The 17,919-nt window shown below is 35.7% G+C and overlaps 1 protein-coding gene across 4 annotated transcripts in view; it reads right to left on the bottom strand.

Moving 5' to 3' along the window:
• Positions 1-17,919, bottom strand: part of LOC105467530 (RAB11 family interacting protein 2) — a 41,972-nt gene that overhangs the window by 6,102 nt on the left and 17,951 nt on the right. For 2 of the 4 annotated variants that reach the window (XM_011717200.3, XM_011717218.3), the window contains 2 exons: positions 16,347-16,386; positions 4,053-4,098 (listed from right to left, as the gene is read on the bottom strand). In XM_011717200.3, the coding sequence (XP_011715502.1) occupies positions 16,350-16,386 (37 nt within the window). In that variant the 3' untranslated portion in view covers positions 4,053-4,098; positions 16,347-16,349. The remainder of the gene's footprint in view (positions 1-4,052; positions 4,099-16,346; positions 16,387-17,919) is intronic. The other 2 variants (XM_011717185.3, XM_011717194.3) reach the window with 1 other exon arrangement.

The raw sequence follows: 17,919 nt of genomic DNA, 5'->3' as shown, positions 1-17,919 counted from the left end.
GTTTCTAAACAGAGAAAGGATATGATTAAAGCTATGTTCCAGGAAAAGTAAAATGGCAACAGTGGAATCATTTGGAGGGGCTAAGATTAGTTATAGGGCTACTGAAATATGAAAGACCAGAGTTAGTAACAATGAAAAGAGAGGATATTAAAGGGAAGTGAGCTTAAATTCTATAAAATATGTCTAAAACAACTTAGTTTATTTTAGCATTAGAAACTGGAAACAGATGTAAGTTTCAGTTATATTTCCTTCATCCCTAAAAACATTTCAAATATTGTTCTAAAACCATTAAAGGACAATTCTAGAGACAAGTGTTTTACTTCTCTCTCCTCTCTCAGATCAATTAATCTTTTATAAGTCTACACACACTCACACACACACACACTCTCTCTCTCTCACGCATATAGTTACTAGTTTAATTGGTCATGAGATATAGTTTAGAGATACATAAATAGTAATTACATTCTTATAAAAGATTATGTTAAGCAGTTTTCTACAGTAAAGACAAGACATAGTATAGAGTTCAGTATACTTTCGAAATTTCTTAAAAATAAGTTAAAGTTTCTTACTTCAACCCAAGTAATTTTGCATAAATTTGAGAGAGCAACCTGGGTCTCATTTGCCTTATCTGATAGATGACATGTTCTCCACGGTCCCTTTCAAATCTAAAATTGTCTGGTATACCAAGTAATTTTTCTAAATCACACTTTAAAAACTAATAAAGTCTAATGTGATTTCACATTTCTAATAAAACATTTACTGAGAAATTCATGTTTTTGTGAGAATTGCAGGGATTAATGAAAGGAAGCTAAATGGGATTCATTACTGATTAGTTGACTGATTTATGCTTTTTCTTTATTTAACATAATGAAAGCATCTATTCAAGTCTCTCTAATCTTCATAAAATTATACATATATAAACTGATTTCTCCAAACTAATTAAGCAATGAAATAGTTAAAAAAAATAATGTGCACTGTAATATTTAACACTATTACCAGTTAATGTAGTTAAAAATTTTTTGTAACATTTCTCTAAAGACACTGAAGATGAAAGATGTGTCAAAAATTTGTTTTGACATAAATTAATGCCATGATATAAATTAATAGTTAAATCTTTCAAAATAATCAATTATTATTTCAGACTACTGGTCATACTTTATAGCCATACTCTAGAATATATAGATATCTTATTTGGATTATTTTTTTTTTCCTTACAACAATCTAACATTAATGTGTAGACAGATTTCCTGGAAATACACTTCTGGCCTTTTCAATAAATTTTCCGTTTGTCCTTTTATGTGAAAACTTTACCCCAAATTTTAGCATCAAGTTTCTAGGCAGGAAAACATCTTAGAAACACATGTACTATGAACTATATTCTGGAAAAGAATATAAAATAATTAAAAACAGTTTCATGCTGAGTTCCATATTTTATCCTATATCTGAATGGAAACCTTCTAATTTTAGGCGTAAGATTCTTAAACTGACTGATATACTCCACACACACACACACACACATATATGTATATGTGTTTGTCGATATAACTCCAAATAAAATGATTAATATAAACAATAGAAAATTAAAATATATGCTCTATAAAAAATTATTTTTTTAAAGAGGAAAACTCTCAGGTAAATATAAAAATTATTTTTTCAAAATATATGTTTTATTATTCTTGCAAAAACTTACAAAATTCAAAACTCTCTAAGCTGGCAAAGACCAAACGCAACTTAAAATGGTTACTCCAAAGTGCTCAATATTTTTTCTCACAGCACACTCTATACAGACAGCACTTATGTTTTTAAGATGTTTTCTTATTCTGAAATTTAATGTAAATTTTTCTTCTCTCTTCCCCTTTTACAACCAACCCTTTCTCATTTCCACCCTACCTCTATTAAAAATGTCTACATGCAGACATAAGAAGATGTGGACTGGTAAGAGAATATTAGAATTACTACATGAAGTTTTCTAACCCAGAATTTTAAATAATACAGTTGTGCATAAGATTTTGAGAACTGCTAGTGATCTATTTTTTGCTTTACACAGTCTAGCCTTTTAAACTAGGAAATGTACATTTTTTACAATATTTAAATTTAAACAAAAGCAAATTATCAGGACTCAAAATAAGTGAAGATTTAAAGAAAGGTTGTCCTGGTAACCAAATATTGGTGGGGTACTAACTGACATCCAAGGCAACTAGAGGAGAGGGAGAGAAAAAAGTGAAGGCTTGGCATTCTCTGATCATCTCATTATTGTTCTAATGAGGAACTTTGCTCTGGGAATATCATCTCAGCTACTTTCACATCTTTTGTCCTACTCCCTTCATCTCCCTTTCAGTTCTTAATTAGGCCTTAAAGAGCTCACACTGCCCTTTCAACTGGCTACTGCTCCTGTTTAAACACTGTGCTTTCACAGACAGGTGTTGGCACTAGCATATAAGACATACAAACTTAATTACAAAATACTACGTCCAGAGGGAGAAAAAATAACTTGGTGGACGGCTATTATTGGAGAACTTAATGTAAATTACTTCAAACATCTTATAATCTTCAACATAAAAATTGTTCGAATGCTTTTCTTCAACCATGATCAGTATGAAGATGCGCTTCCTCCTCTTAATTGTATCTTGCAGTAAATTAACAACAGCTAGTAATCCTTTAACTGTCATTTAGAATAGTTAGTATTCCAGAGAAAAATAATCACACATCAAGGATTCTTTTATCACCTTTAAATCCTTTAACTAAAACAATTTTCACATTTTATTTCTTTAAAGAATTCTAAGGATGCTTTTACAGCAATAAATTACAAGATTTGGAAAAGTACATTTACAAGCAATCGAAATTGTAATTAAGGTTACTTAATAAACAATAGCTACACATTAAATCGATTTTTTTGATGTTGCATTTTGTTTGAGATTAAGTAACCGCCTGATAGAATTCATTTTACTATCTGATCAAAGGCTGACTTCATATTTTCTCACATTTCTCGCCAGACTGCCATATTATAAAGACTTGAGAATTTATAAAACATCAAAACTTATGAATCACTTAAATAAAACAGCAAAAATACAGTACAAAGTCCTGTGCTTCTATAACAGTTTCCACAATTTTAAAGATAAACACCTGCATTTAGAATGGTGTAGAAAATAAACCCTAAACCCACCTTAGCTTCTTCTAGCCATGTCACATCCTAAAAAATAGTAATAGGTGATATGGGATTGCCTAAAAAAATTCTTACTATACATCTGGATCACACATATCAAGGACAGATGGTTGAAACAGCAACCACCAGTCTCTTGGAATAAAGGCTCTATTTCTGTTACTCAGTGAGAATTTAGTTTTCTACCAAGAACATTTGACCATATTTTGGTAAAGTAATTTATTCTCTACATTTAATATAGTTAGAATTGATTGCAGATGCAATGGAACTCTGAACAGAGATTAAATACTGGACTTCAAATACTACAATAAAGTTCAGATTATCTGAATAATCCTCGCAAAATACGTGAGTTGATTTAGGTGGTCGCTACCAATCCTGTTAACATATTTGGTTTTGTTCTGATGAGAAAGATAAGTGTCCTAAAGTATTTGTTCTTTCAAATACTTTCCTGGTTATCTGGCTATCCTGCCAGGATGCTTTTCTATTGTTGAATGTTAACAAGCAGCTTTATTCTTTCTTCAATCCTTGTCCCAACAACAACAAAAAACAGTCTTTCTACACGCTCTTATTTCATAACCGCAAATCTGACCCTGACATACAGCTTGCATACTAATTTCAAAACAGTCTGTACACAAAATATGTATATTCTAAATTGGCTTCAATTATAACCAATTTTGCTTGAACTTTCATAGATCATACGAGTCACACCCTATTGTATATTAAAGGCAAAGATTATATTTTACTTTCTTTCTCCTAAAATTACTATGCTAAGCTACAATTCTTAAGGTAAGTGAGGCAGAAGGCAAGAAGACAAAGGCATTTTTAGAAATGTGTGCCAGATAAAAAGACCGGCTTGTTCTTTGACAACCTTCTCACCCCTTCAGCAACTTACCGGGATTTTCCTGAGGTCTTCATTGCTTGTTGGACTCATATGAAAACTAATAAAACACAAACAAACGTTAAAAGTGTCATAACTCACGTGAGAGGAAACACAAAAATAGAAAAATTTTAACCTAGACTGTAATACAAATTTCTAAAGCCCTACATTATTCAGATGAGTTAAATTTAATCCAAGAAGTAGAAAAAAATCCAGTATTTCCCCAACATTCTTAAAGCATCATTACAATTTTAAACTTTGAAGGAAAACTTTTTAGTTATCAGAACTGAAGAACGAAATATGAAGTTTTTAAACATCTTTAAACACAGCACTTTTATCCAGCAAGATATTTTGTAAAACTAATTTGTGTAACAGATTTCCATTATATTTACACACAGTCACTCACCTTAGGCCCTCTGATATAAAACTACGGAGAATTAAGTAAATGTAGGTTGGAAAGATTATAGAATAAAAGAGTGAAAGCAATCTGTTTAAAAATGCCAAAAGTGTTAGAAAACTCAGCTTTCAAACATAACCCTATCAATAAGAAAAAATTCAGAATTGTGGGAAACATTTATCTCGTTAATGCAATTTCTAAGTAGCTAGTCTTGAAAATTTAAATACTGAAATGAATCAAAACAACACAGATTTCTTCCACACAAAGAAGAAAACATCACAGCTGAATGCTATAACTATTTTCTTCTTTGAAACATGTCCATTAGATGGGACTGCAACCAAAAAGACGCTAAACTTCAAAGCCATCTGATGAGTAAATATTTCATCGGTGCTATTCAAGTTTAATTTTTACCCAGCACTTAAAGGTATTAGCCTTTAAAACCTTCACAAAGCATTAGTGTCCTAGGAACCTTTTTATTCCACACACAAAACAACAACTGTAAAATATGTATGTTTTCATTATCTGTCCCTTGACAGTAAAATAACTGGGATCCTTTGAAGATTTAAGAAATTTACTTTTAAAACTTTTGATTGTGTGACAAAAAGTCTGGACACTGGATATAATGTTGGTAAAGTATCTGTAATTATGTGTACAAATCCTATGCTCTAAGATGCACAGGGCACACATGCATGTACAACCACCTCCAGAGAGTTTCCCATGTAACCAAGATTTCATTGGCTATGACTAAGATTTGAAGTACTAGCTTCCAGAAGCGATTGCTCGCCTTTTCTAACTAGAACTCCTGTGGATAAATTTAGTATTTCAGCAGAGCTGGGTTGCATGTAGAGAGAGTGAAACATGTTTCAAAAACCTACAATGCACCAGTTAAAGGCCTGTGTGGCTGGCACATTTTCTCAACATCTTTATGGTGTTCTGCATGGTCCTGGACTCAAGTCACTATACCAGCAAAGCATCAAGAGCCCACAAAGAAGTGGCTTAAAAGACAAAAACCAAATCCAAAAAAGCATTCTCATGTAGTCCACCTTAGCCTAGAGTGCCATGGTAGCAGCTGCTAACACATGTGGTTTCCATCTTCTCTGATTTTCAATCCAAGGTAGCCAACAGGGGGTCCAGTGGGATTAATCTCTCCTACCCCATTATCTCACAGCATGTTTTCTAATATGTCAAGAAACACATTCTGCTACATCTCCCATCTGACTGGGATATTCTAAAAAACAAAATGATTTACACTCAGGCCCGACAGCACAAAAGGTGCTTGCAAGCAGAGAAGTGGCTGGAGCCAGGTGGTGGGAATTCAAATCCTGTTTCTGCCCTGTGACCTTGAGCAAGTTAGTTAACTTTGATTGTGTCTTGGTTCCCTCATCTGTAAAATGGAGATGGCAACAGTATCTACCACATAAGACTTCTGTGAAGATTCAATGAGTTAATCTTCATTGGAAAACACTTAGCACTGTGACTACCAGATAGAACATTATTTTATTTCATAAATAAAATAATGAAATAAAATAATTATTTCATAAACATTTACACAGCACTTAATGTGTGCCAGACACTGTTCTAAGCACTTTACCAAAATTAACTCATTTAATCTTTATGATCCTTACGGTAGTCTTATGGTCCAGTATCTACCACATCTTCATTTTAAAGGTAAGGAAACAAGTCACAGAGAGGTTAGGTAACTTGCGTGTGGTCATTCTATCAGCAGCTGGTGGAGCTGTCTGGGCTCTAGACTCCGTCCTCCCATGACACACAGCCCTAGCCCCATTCCCTGTATATAGATTTACTTAGTGAGCACTGGCTGCACTGCAGAAGCCCTGAACATATAGGCCACATAGATGAATCAGAGAACAACAATGTTGCATTTTGAGAAGGCACATGGTAGAGATGTACTTGTGGGAGGTGGGGGAGAGCACTCTGGATAATTAAATTTTTAGACCTCATAGAGAAATGAAATGTTCTATCACAGCAATTAGTCAAGGAATGCCTAATTCATGGAAAAAGCAGGATTTAAAATGACATGAAGGATATGTTTGGCAGGCTAGACAAGGAGGGCTCTGCAAACATATGGTGTGGCCTGGGGCTGCCAGACAGTAGCGTCGCTGCAGGACACGGAGTAGACTGGCAGCGAGGCAGCAGGGTCAGCAGGAGCCCATAAAGGTTCTGATGACGTGTTCCTCAGGCCCAATCTGTAGAGCAGGAGGTAATCTTTGGACAATGTTAATCTTTTCTTGTAAATATTTTAACATTTTATATTTGGTGGCATAATCCATCCCATTGCATCCTTGAGATTGACCAGTATTATGACTATATAAATTTCACTATATGTCTCAGGAAGAAATCAGTGAACCAAGAAACAGAAATATCGGTATTATATTTATTGCAATAAGGGTTTTCAAGGAACAACATTTAGGACAAAGATTTTATGAAAACCACAAAACTAATGATATGTAGTAGCCAACCAGAGTTTATAAAACTAAAATGTAACTCAATGGCCGCTCAAAAATGCCTGAGAATTCCTAAGAATGCTGAAAAAGTCACAACTGTAAGGGGAAGGGTTTGCAGTGTGGCAAGCCCGCCTACTTCTCATTCTACCTGAGTGATCTGAGCCACTCTCTCCAGCTCCCTACAGTGCAGATCTGAGTGAGAGGCTCTTGTACCGGGTATTGTCTGAAGTCTAAAGGCAGAACCCCTCCCTTGTGGTCTGCTTTATATCACACACTGACATGTCAAACACTTGACGAACACAGTCATTCATGGCTGCCTTTTTTGATCTGTCCTTAAGGGGGAAGAAAGAGTTAACTGAACTGGATTGAATTAGCTTGGTGAAAAATAAAATGTCTCTATTTATCGAAGTGTGGCACCAATTTGTGATATCTTTCTCTTTGGACTGCCGTCCTCATGTCAGACAAGATATCGAATAATTCAGTCTGACTGCTCAGCCGAGCTGCTGACAGGTTAAGGAAAATGGTGTTTTTAATCAGGTGCAAAATAAACCTAGACACATTCACATTTAAAAAGGAGTCTTTGTAAAATGAAACTACAGAATTTAAACATTTTAAATTAGTATTTTAAAAGTTATTTTAAATAAAATGATTTACCTTAACATTCTGAAGTTTTTACGCAAAAGCATCAATAGTTTTACTTTGTGATATTTCCAAATATTAAATAATTTTCCCTAGTAAACTCTAATTCTAAAATTTGAAATATTTTCAAATATTTCTAGGAATCACTAGTATCTCTTCTACAATATCACTTGTTAATTTACGTCAAAGTTAAAATAATTAAGTAAAGAGATAAGAAGTAAATCAGTGAGGACTTGAAACTGTCCTTTAATTTGTGCTATGGACTAATCTTCTATATATCAGCCAGAAAATAACCCAATCATTACAGCAAAAAACCTGATCACCGCAGTAATCACTATGGTATTTGGCAGTGATCAAAGTGGGTTTTTTTGGTTGGTTTGTTTCTCTTTCTTAAACATATATCTTCTTTTGAAGAATACCTAAGGAGGAGAAACTATTCAGAGTAAAAAGTGTACAGTGCTTGCAAAGATTTAAAAAAAAAAACCTACATAAGAACAAAGATCTATTAAAACTGGTTAACAGTGCTTTTACAAGACAATGCAAACTGTAAATTCCTCGTTCTAGGATTTTTAAATCTTTCAATGAGAAGTCACATAAAAACAAGCCTTTGATGGGCATTTAAAAGTAAGTATTTTTAGAGTATTTTAGAGTACTATTACACCTTCCACAATAGCTCTTTCCAAACCCCATTACTGCTGGAATTATAAAGCAAAGTCCATTTTGGTCTACACATTGACTCATTTTGTATTTAAGAAGTGAATTCAAATTAAATGTGAAATCCAGGAGGTGTGCCACCTGGCTGGGAGGAGGGAAGAGGAGGAATAGGGAAGGGGCAGGACAGAAGTAACTTTCTCAAACGCCAGTCAACTCCTTACTGTGTATGGGAAATAAGTATAACTTCAAACTATCACAGAAGAAGTGACATTAATTATTTTTAAAGGAGTGTGTCCTACTATCTTGTTTAACTGAGTGGGCTCTAGAGACTTGGGGCTTCACTTTCATGACAAAGGTATATCCTGAGAACTGTGACATAATGTAACAAAAATCTTCAGTGAGTCTAAAAGGAGGAAAAGAGAAACACCCCGTGTATTTCATCAATAACAAAGCATAGAATAACATCCTAAAAGCAACTGTATTTATTAGACTTTAACTATAGTACCTTTCTGGGAGATTTGCATGTTAACTCACTTAATCCTTGTAACAATCCTATGATGCGAGTGCTCTATTTATCTTCATTTACCGATGAGGAAATGGGCACAGAGATGGTAAGGCGCTTATCCAAGGTAACATAGTTAGTAAGTGGCCGAGTTAGGACACAAGAAAGGCAGCCCCACCCCACAGTCCAAGCTCTCTAGGCATAAGCTCTACTTCTTCCACAGAGCTGCTCTAAACTGTCAGTTCTACTGTGAGCTCACTGCTGGCTGGTTTCGAGGAGCCCAGTACAATTTCATGAGGCTTCTTCCAATCAGAAATAATGATTCAGAAAAGTCTTAGATTTAGTCTAAAAGAGACAGAATAATGGCTGAAATGCAACAGGTTTGGAAATAACTGTGCTCCTGATTTTTTGTTTGCCCCTCCTGCTCCACTCTGCCCCTCCCTGCACGCCAGGACACTGACCTCTGGAGAGTGTATCACCTGGGCTTGCCCACTGGCTTATTAGGTTCTGCCACTGGGAGGCACCTCCAAGAGGCTGGAGCACTGAAAGCATACGAGGCAGGGTATTTACTCCCCTTCCCCCACTGCCCCCCTCCCTCCCTGCTGGGCTGCAATAGCATCTCTACCTACAGCCACAGCTGCAGCTAAGCATGCAGTGCTGGTCCCTGGTGCTGTACCACTCCTTCCTGATGTCCTTAACCCTGCCGACACCTTCTCCACTAAACTTTCCTCAGATATTTGTTTTGAATGTGTCATTTGTTTCCTATTAGGATTCTTAACTGATACATGAATATAAAATAAATGCCATAAACCATTCACTTAATAATTTAAAATAATTAAGGACAAAGGTTTGTTCTACTTCGCTCTTAGAAAAGAAAGAACCAAAGAAAAATAATTACTCACATGAATTACCTATACTTCCCTGTTCCCTTCAATTTCTGACTTATGCTCCACAACTACTTATTTTAACATTTTTTTCTTTTCAAAATATGCATAGCCTCTTCTTACTTTGTAAATAATTCACTGCTACCCTTCCCTCCCTGCCCTCTCCAACACACACAAACTCCTAGCCTTCATTTGACAATATGCTTTTCATATTCACAGAGCTAGAGTACTTGTGTTCAAAATTATTTTCCATTTAGGATTGCATTTTTAAAGATTCATTGCTCCTGCAGTATGTAAAATGGTATAATTACTTCAAGTGACTTGGATTTGAATAATACCACCTCATATTTACATATTGTCTTACAATTTATAACACATTTTCACAAACTGAATTTCTCCAAACATTTCCAAAGGAACAGTAATCAATAAAATCTTATACCATAAAATCTCATACAATCAGAATCCCATCTGATCAATCTCACCTCTGACACCCCCTCTCTCCTAGAGACCTGCTGGTGTACTCCCACTATCATCCCAGTTGTCTCCTAATCCACCTGTATTTACTCACCTCTCTCACCAGGACTCGCTGACAGTCCATTATCTCTTGGACATTCTACCATTTTTATTTTGCCAATCTCTAAACCCTACCAAGTAGCCCTTGCTGACTTTGTTACCTTGACTCATTCATATTCTTTAATCTGAAACAACTCACACCACCAATACTCACTGCTTCTTTGACGAAGGCCACCAACAAACCATTTTCACTAAAATCACCTCACTCTTTAACCTCTCAACTCCATGTGATACCAAATGGCTGCTCCTTCTTTTTGAGACTCACTCTTCTTGCTATCTGGTAGCCTAACTTTTCTTCTATATTTCCAATCACTCCTTTTCTTTGTTATCTTCCTCTTCACCTTTAGGTGGGGAAAACTGGATATTTCCTAAGGTTGTTTTCAGGCCTTTTCTACTCCACCTTGGTGATTTCATATTCTCTCACCACTAACTACCATCCCTATATGGATAGAGGACTAGTAAATCTTTTTACCCACCAATCTCTTTACCCTTTATAATATCATGTTTACAAATGTCTGATCAAAATCTTGGATTGAATATCCTACCTGTCCCTGAAAGGCCAATCACAATGTCTTTTAGAACAGTTCTGTCTGGTTCTCTTCCTTCTCATACCACCAATCTCCTGGGCACCCAAGGTGAAGCCTCAGAGACACCCTTCACTCCAGTCTTCGGCTTACATGCCTCACAAATAAACTGCCATGTTCTCACCATTCAGCCTCTGCCACAGAACTCTCATCGTTTACTCCCTGCTCATTTTTACTGCTACCTTTCTGACCATAAGACCAAATTCCCTCCTGTTGAGACTACTGCAACAGCCTCTTCAGTCTCTGCCCATCCCTCCTTGTCCAATCCAGCCTATTCATACTGACCATGGCGTTCTCAAGCTCAAGTCTAGCGTCATTATTCATCTGTCACAAAACTTTTGACCTCCAACCTCTTCCTGAATAATGACAAAATTTCTCAGTCTGGCTTTCAAAGCCCATTGGATTTTATCCAATTTACCTTTCCAGACTTATTGCCCACACCCTAATGCTGAGGAACAATCTACTTCACTGTGAAACAGAAATGCTACCATCTATTTCACAGAATTAAAAGAGGGTTAAAAGAAATGAGTATGAAAATGTTTTGTCTGACAAAGTGCTTTTCAAATACATGGTATAAAAGTTTGCTTCTGTGCATCTATCTTACCCCTGGATCCCCTCCCTTTCTACTGCAAGCCACTTAAAGGAAGGAACCGTATCTCATTCCTCTTTTCATTCCTAGCATCTGACACAGCGCCAGCATGAAAGATTCCTAACAAAAGTATGCTGAATACATTAATAACCAGTACTTAACAAAAATGTGTAAAAACTGGGGTGAGTTGACTGAGTAAATCAATGGTAGGGCAATATAAGTTCCACCAACAAGATCCCAAGTCCCCAAAGAGTGGAAGAAATAATGTTCCTGAATAAGAAAGATTATTTGTATCTATACCTGATGATACATTAGTGGAGTGTTTTTCAGTTCTTTTTAAGATAGAAAAAATTATTCTCATATTTAAGTCAATAGGAATTAAAGCACATTTTCAAATTGGTGGACTACCAATAGAATCAATTCAATCAGCCAATTTATCCAGTATGCCAACTAGGTCTACCAGGATAGGTATCTGACACAATACAGATTAATTAGAGATTTTTCTGGTAAATCCTGAAAACATTTATTCCACAGAGGTTACATGTTGAAGGGTTTTTTTTTTTTTTTTTAAATGTTCTTTAATAATCCTCTTTCCAAAGCTCTAAAAAAATGAAGTGCCCACAGAGATTCCACTAGAGAGATTTCACTGGAATCTTTAGCACATTCCAATTATGTTTATTATACATGCAAATAAGGCTTAAGAGGCAAGACAAAACTAAATATTTTTTTCTTTCTTTTTAGAAAAAAGCAAAAAACTCAGTACCAAATCAAATTAATGATATTATAGATGAAAGGCCTACATCCTGTCTCCTGGGACTGGGCATGTACACTAAAACCTGGATGACAAAACAGAACCTAATACATAAATGTCTATGGGGATTAACAGTAATTTACTTATTAATATTCTCATGGGGTATCTTTTATGAGCTCTCAGAGGCAAGACAGTTAAAAATTGTGGTCAGTGACACCAAAGATCATGGACAGCAAATTCAGACCTAGCTGCTTTTCCATAATGAATAATGATGAATATGTTGTTGGTGAAAGTCCTAGAACTTGAGGATTTAAAGACGTCTATGAAATTAAGGCTTGGTTTGTCAAGGATATAATAGTCAATCAAGTCTAACTTACACATTTCTCCTGGTAAAGAACAGAAATAGTGGTTTACGCCTGCAATTTCAGCACTCTGGGAGGAGGCAGGCGGATCACTTGAGGTCAAGAGTTCGAGACCAGCCTGGCCAACATGGTGAAACCCCGTCTCTACTAAAAAATACAAAACTTAGCTGGATGTGGTGGCATGTGCCTATAATCCCAGCTACTCGGGAAGTTTAGGCAGGAGGACTGCCTGAACCTGGGAGACAGAGGCTGCAGTGAGCTGAGATCACGCCACTGCACTCCAGCCTAGGCAACAGAGTGAGACTCTGCCTCAAAAAAAAAAAAAAAAAAAAAAAAAAAAAAAAAAAAAAAAAAAAAGAATAGAACTAATTATTTCAAAGACAGTCAAACAACCCACAAATTTCAACATAAGGCCTATGGATTCCAAAAGTTCTCCATTCCTTTAAAACTAAGCTTCTCACCTTTTTTTTTTTTTTTTTTTTTTAGTATCCCTAATACATAATAAATCCAACAATAAGCATAAAATTTGACATCTCAAGTTAAAAACTCAGATGAAGTTTTGCATTTTACTACCACAATCATGTGTCTCTTGATATAAAATGAATATTTTCTCCCTAGATCTTTAGGAAATGTATCACTTTCAGAAACTGTGTTGTGTTTGGCCTGTTACCCCGAGTAGACCCTTGCCCGCCACCTGCTACGTATCCATTAGTTATCATCGTGTGTGTGTGTGTGCACGTGTGTAATCAAGTCCTGTTCATTTTAGCAGCCAAACAGGGGGCAGGAGTGATGAGAGCAAGGCACCCGCAAGCTAAACCCAGAACAGACTCTGCCAGTCTACGTTATCAAGACAGACCCGGTAGCCTTGATCAAGCTTTTCCTGCAAGGAGACAGTATAAGGATAATCTGGAGAGATGTGACTCTTCCATGAGGGTGCAAGCAAGGCATCCCTGGGTCCCTGTGAACCAGGTGAAAAAAGCCAGAAGGCCCACAACACCCTGGCCAAAAGCACCCCAAGCTGGCTCTGTGTGGGCCTATGACAAAGCTATGTTCTGGAGAAGTCATGGTATCCTCTGGTTACCATGAAGGCCTCAGGTGTTTAAGAACAGCCTGCAACGAAGCCCCTGGCCAGCAAGCACCCACGTTCCTAGCCCCAGCCATCTCTGCAGAGCCTTCAAGGAGGGACATCAAGGCAGCCAGACTTCCAGGGGCCCCCCAGGTGGGTGACGCAAGCCACAGGCTCCTACACTTGCTTCTTAGAAGCAACTGCTGGTGTGACTGGGGGATTTCCACCACTCTGCAACCCAAGTTGAGAAGCCGTAAAACATTCTTGGCAGTCAAGAGTTTGTTTCAGTGGGGCTATTAAATTATAAAATTTTTGCCAGAAAAGAATATATTGTTTTGTGTAAAACACAATTTCCGGGCCATCCCCCAACAGCTGAATACAATGATCTTATTATAAATTGTACATTATACTATACAACTTTCAGTCAGCTTTTTAAAATGTTTCTGCATGAAGAAAAAAAGAAACTATTCAAAGAACAATTAAAACAGGTACCCACTGATTTAAAGAGTGTACCTCTAATACACATTAATATCTGCAAATTTCTTATGCCACAATAATTTCACTATTATCCCATTTCTGTAAGTTATATCATAAAAATGTTTCACTACAAAAACTTTTTGTTTGGAATCTAAAATCACACTTGGAAATGCAGTTTTTCTGAGTTCATGTGCACCTCTTTCGATTCTGGCATTATTACGTATGTAACAGCAATGGCACTGTTCTCTGAGTTTTCCTAAAATAGTATTTTCATCACATCAGTCATATATGGAAAACTCTTCATACATTCTATAGCATCAGATGCAAATTCTTCATTCTGGTATGCTAAATTCATACGAATAAGGTCACATCTCCACTACCACTTCCAACCTTTAATTGTTTTAGGCAGGCTGGGTCCCTGAGAACCACTTCACACATTCATTTTTACCTCTCTACCTTTTCTCATTTATCTTTTCCCCTCTATCTTCACAGATCCATCCTTCGAGACTCTTAGTTCTACCTTTTCTGTAATGCCTAGACTACCTAACCTTACCCACCTAATCTATAATTTTTATCTCTATCAGCACTTACCAACTGTACCACCCAGGACAGTTATTTACAACTAGGACAATTAATTACACATTCTATATCTACCTGCTTATACTTCTAAAGACAGAGACTTTGCTTTGTGCATCCTTTGTATCAGAGTATCAACATAATCCTCACAGAGAAAGAACAGCAATAATACATATAATCAAGAAAGAGAAAAAATTTCCATCCCTTATATCAAATTCAAAAATAAACATCTGAATCTTAGAATGTCACCCTAATATATACTGTCTGGTAGTGTAAAGATGGGAGGCACAAAGAGTTGACATTATAGATCTTACCCATCTCTGTAAGTACAAGAGATATTATTCCATAAAATGATGTGATGACAGTCTAACAATATTTAACAGTCAAATTTTGGTTATGTATTTTTTTTTTCTGTTAAGTGAAGAAGATGTATTTTTTAAAACCAGGATGACAAAACATTAAAAATACAACAAATATTATTTCTGACATATTAAAGAACCTTGAATTCAGAGGCTACTAGAGTAGAATCTTATACTCCTGATGAAAAACAGAAAAGAGGGCACCTGCACTGACATAGAAATAAAAGAGCCAACCTCCAAATCTTTGTTGGAAGAGCGACACTACTGCCTATGTGAATTTCCTAAGGCAACTGCCCTTTTCCCAAAGTGCACTGAAATTTCTGAGGAGTTTTCAATAAGCAGCCTTTATCTTTCCTACTATCACAGTCTGAACTGCCTTCTTTAACAATCTAATTTGAGCTCAGCCATCTGAGTTTAGGAAATTGTCACCATGCCTTAATGGAAAGCCACAGCTTAGGTATCTACCCTGCGATATCCTTATTAGTGCTATGAAAGAATTTCTGAACATAAGACTTTATTTATATCAATATTTACTATAATAGCTTTGCCTTATAAATTTTCTACTTAATACAGAGAAAACTTTTACTTAATTTCAATGTGGTTTTAGTTTTATCTCATCAAAGATTACTGCTGAACATATGTCTTAAAAGATACTTGAAAAACTATCAAGTTTATTGCTTCCTGCCAAATGTATGTCCTTTATCAGTTGGTGAAAACCAGAGGCTTCTAAATTCTACTTTTATTTAAGTTTTTTTTTTTTAAATGAGAAGATATTATTACTTGGAAAAAAATTCCACCTAATTTATTTAAAGCGATTGTTAAGTATTCTGTAGATGCTGTGTATATTAAGATCATAGCAAGGGCCATCGCTTCTGGATGCACCGTGTGTCAAACACTACCCACAGTACTTTTTGTACAAGACATTATTTAATCTGTCCTACACCAAGGTTATTATCTCCATTTTACAGCTGGAAAAATGAGGGTGTAGAAAGGTTAAGTAAGGCCACACGGCTAAGAGAGACTCAAACGCAGACCTGACACCTAAATCTGAACTCTTAATACTTATCCTATACTGCCTTCAGAATATCCTATTATTAGTATTTCAGTGTTTTCATGTTGTACTGTAAAGCCTTTCACTGAAAGAAGTGAATCAAATGTACTTTCTGAGTCAAAGATTAAATTATGTTCAGTATGATTTTCATTTTTAATTATTTGGAGCATTTAATTTCTTTGAAGATAAAAAGTCTCTACAAAACAAATGCATTGTAAACCTCTAGTAAATAAAATATGTGATTAACTGGAACACCCCCATTCCCATACCAGGCTCCGTAACAAAGAGTTCATTATCCTTAATGCAGAGCTGCTGCAGCACACTCACTAATTGGCTCCTTGGTAGCCTAAAGTAGCAAACATACTTCCTCAGGAACCTACCAGTCAGGGAATGACATAGAATATAGCTCCATGACTCCAACTAGAAAAGAAATGGTAAAATTACTAAGCTGTTAATAAACAGCTAACGATATAATAGTATTTAGTCACTTTTTATAAATTATCCCTTCAAAACTTATCTAATAATTTTCAAAAAGAGCTTTACTGCCATTTACTAAAACAGAGTTGTCTATCTACTCATGCCCCAACTTACAAAATGATGTTCCATGGTCAAGATCAAGCCCAAAGTTCTCCCCTTTGAAGAAGCACTTCCCAATTTCCAGTAGACTGAACTGCTCTTTCGTCCACCTTTCCACAGTAAACTCCATGTACTTCTGTTTAACACAGTTTATTCGGCTTTGATTATAGGTTATTTCTTACACATCCCTCTCCATAACTGGTGTGGCTAGGACTGTCATCCCCCATACCTCCCCAACCCTAGCAGAGCTTTACACACAACATTTGTTAAACATTTTTTTCCTTAATAGCAATTTGAATTAAGGTATACTCTAAGAAGGCCAAGCTGATTCACCTAATTGCTTTTAAAGTGGTATCAGTACTTTTATACAAGATTTCTAAGCTTAAATATATAAAATACATAAAGACATTTTATTTGGTGTATAATATATTAAATATATAACATTTTAATATTATAAGTATTTATTACATAGCAATATATTTAATACATCATATCAAAGAGCAAGAATTAATCCTTAAAATATAAGTTCAAAGAGACAAATGTCAAATGTCTGGACCCTAATAGTCTTAGAAACCAGTTACATGCATGTAAGAAAAATCACTTCATAATTAATTTGTATCACCAGCAGCTATTTAAAACACCTCCGCTACAAGATAACAGTACCACCATAAATTAAATATACAGGAACGCTACCTGTATTTCAAAAGTTAAAGCATTATTGTCACGGGAAAAAAGTAATCACAGATGACATCATCATAGTGGCCCAACTGGAAATGTTCTAAGCATAGAAGCCTGGAAAAGTAGTGTCCACAGAAGTGAGGGCTAATTATGTAAGAAATGGGAGTTATCCTCTTAGCGAGAAACTAACAAAAAGTGTCCAATGGAGACAACCCTTTGGTCAAGCCAAAACCACTGGAGAGAAATATATTTAGTAATTTCAGTGCTAAGGTGAAAGAAACACTTTAAATGCATACATTCACAAACAGTTACTGAAATTTCCACTCTTGTGTTCAAAGAAGCCAAAGTGTTTCAGTGTTGAAAAACAAACTTCCAAAAGCTGCTACTGTTTTCATGCTAACTTGCTAGTCTCAAACAATTCAAACACCTAATTCCTAGTCTCTAAAAAAAAAAAAAAAAAAAAAAAAATCCAAAATAAACAATATAGCACCTCATTAAAAAAACAAAAGAAAAAATTCAAACCTTTCTATCAAGACTACAATCCCAAGTTTGATTCAAAGACTATAGACCTGACATTGTTGTACTAAATTAAATGGATTTTTAAATGCTGCATTTTATTAAACTTAAGACACCAGCTGAAGGCATATCATTGGAATAGTTTTTATTGTCTCTTCTCCCTTACCAGTTCACATATTGTCC

This window comes from Macaca nemestrina, chromosome 9, assembly GCF_043159975.1.
Source record: "Macaca nemestrina isolate mMacNem1 chromosome 9, mMacNem.hap1, whole genome shotgun sequence".
Taxonomy (NCBI): Eukaryota; Metazoa; Chordata; class Mammalia; order Primates; family Cercopithecidae; genus Macaca; species Macaca nemestrina.
The sequence above is the reverse complement of the archived record's forward strand: the minus strand, read 5'-3'. Positions and strand labels throughout refer to the sequence as shown.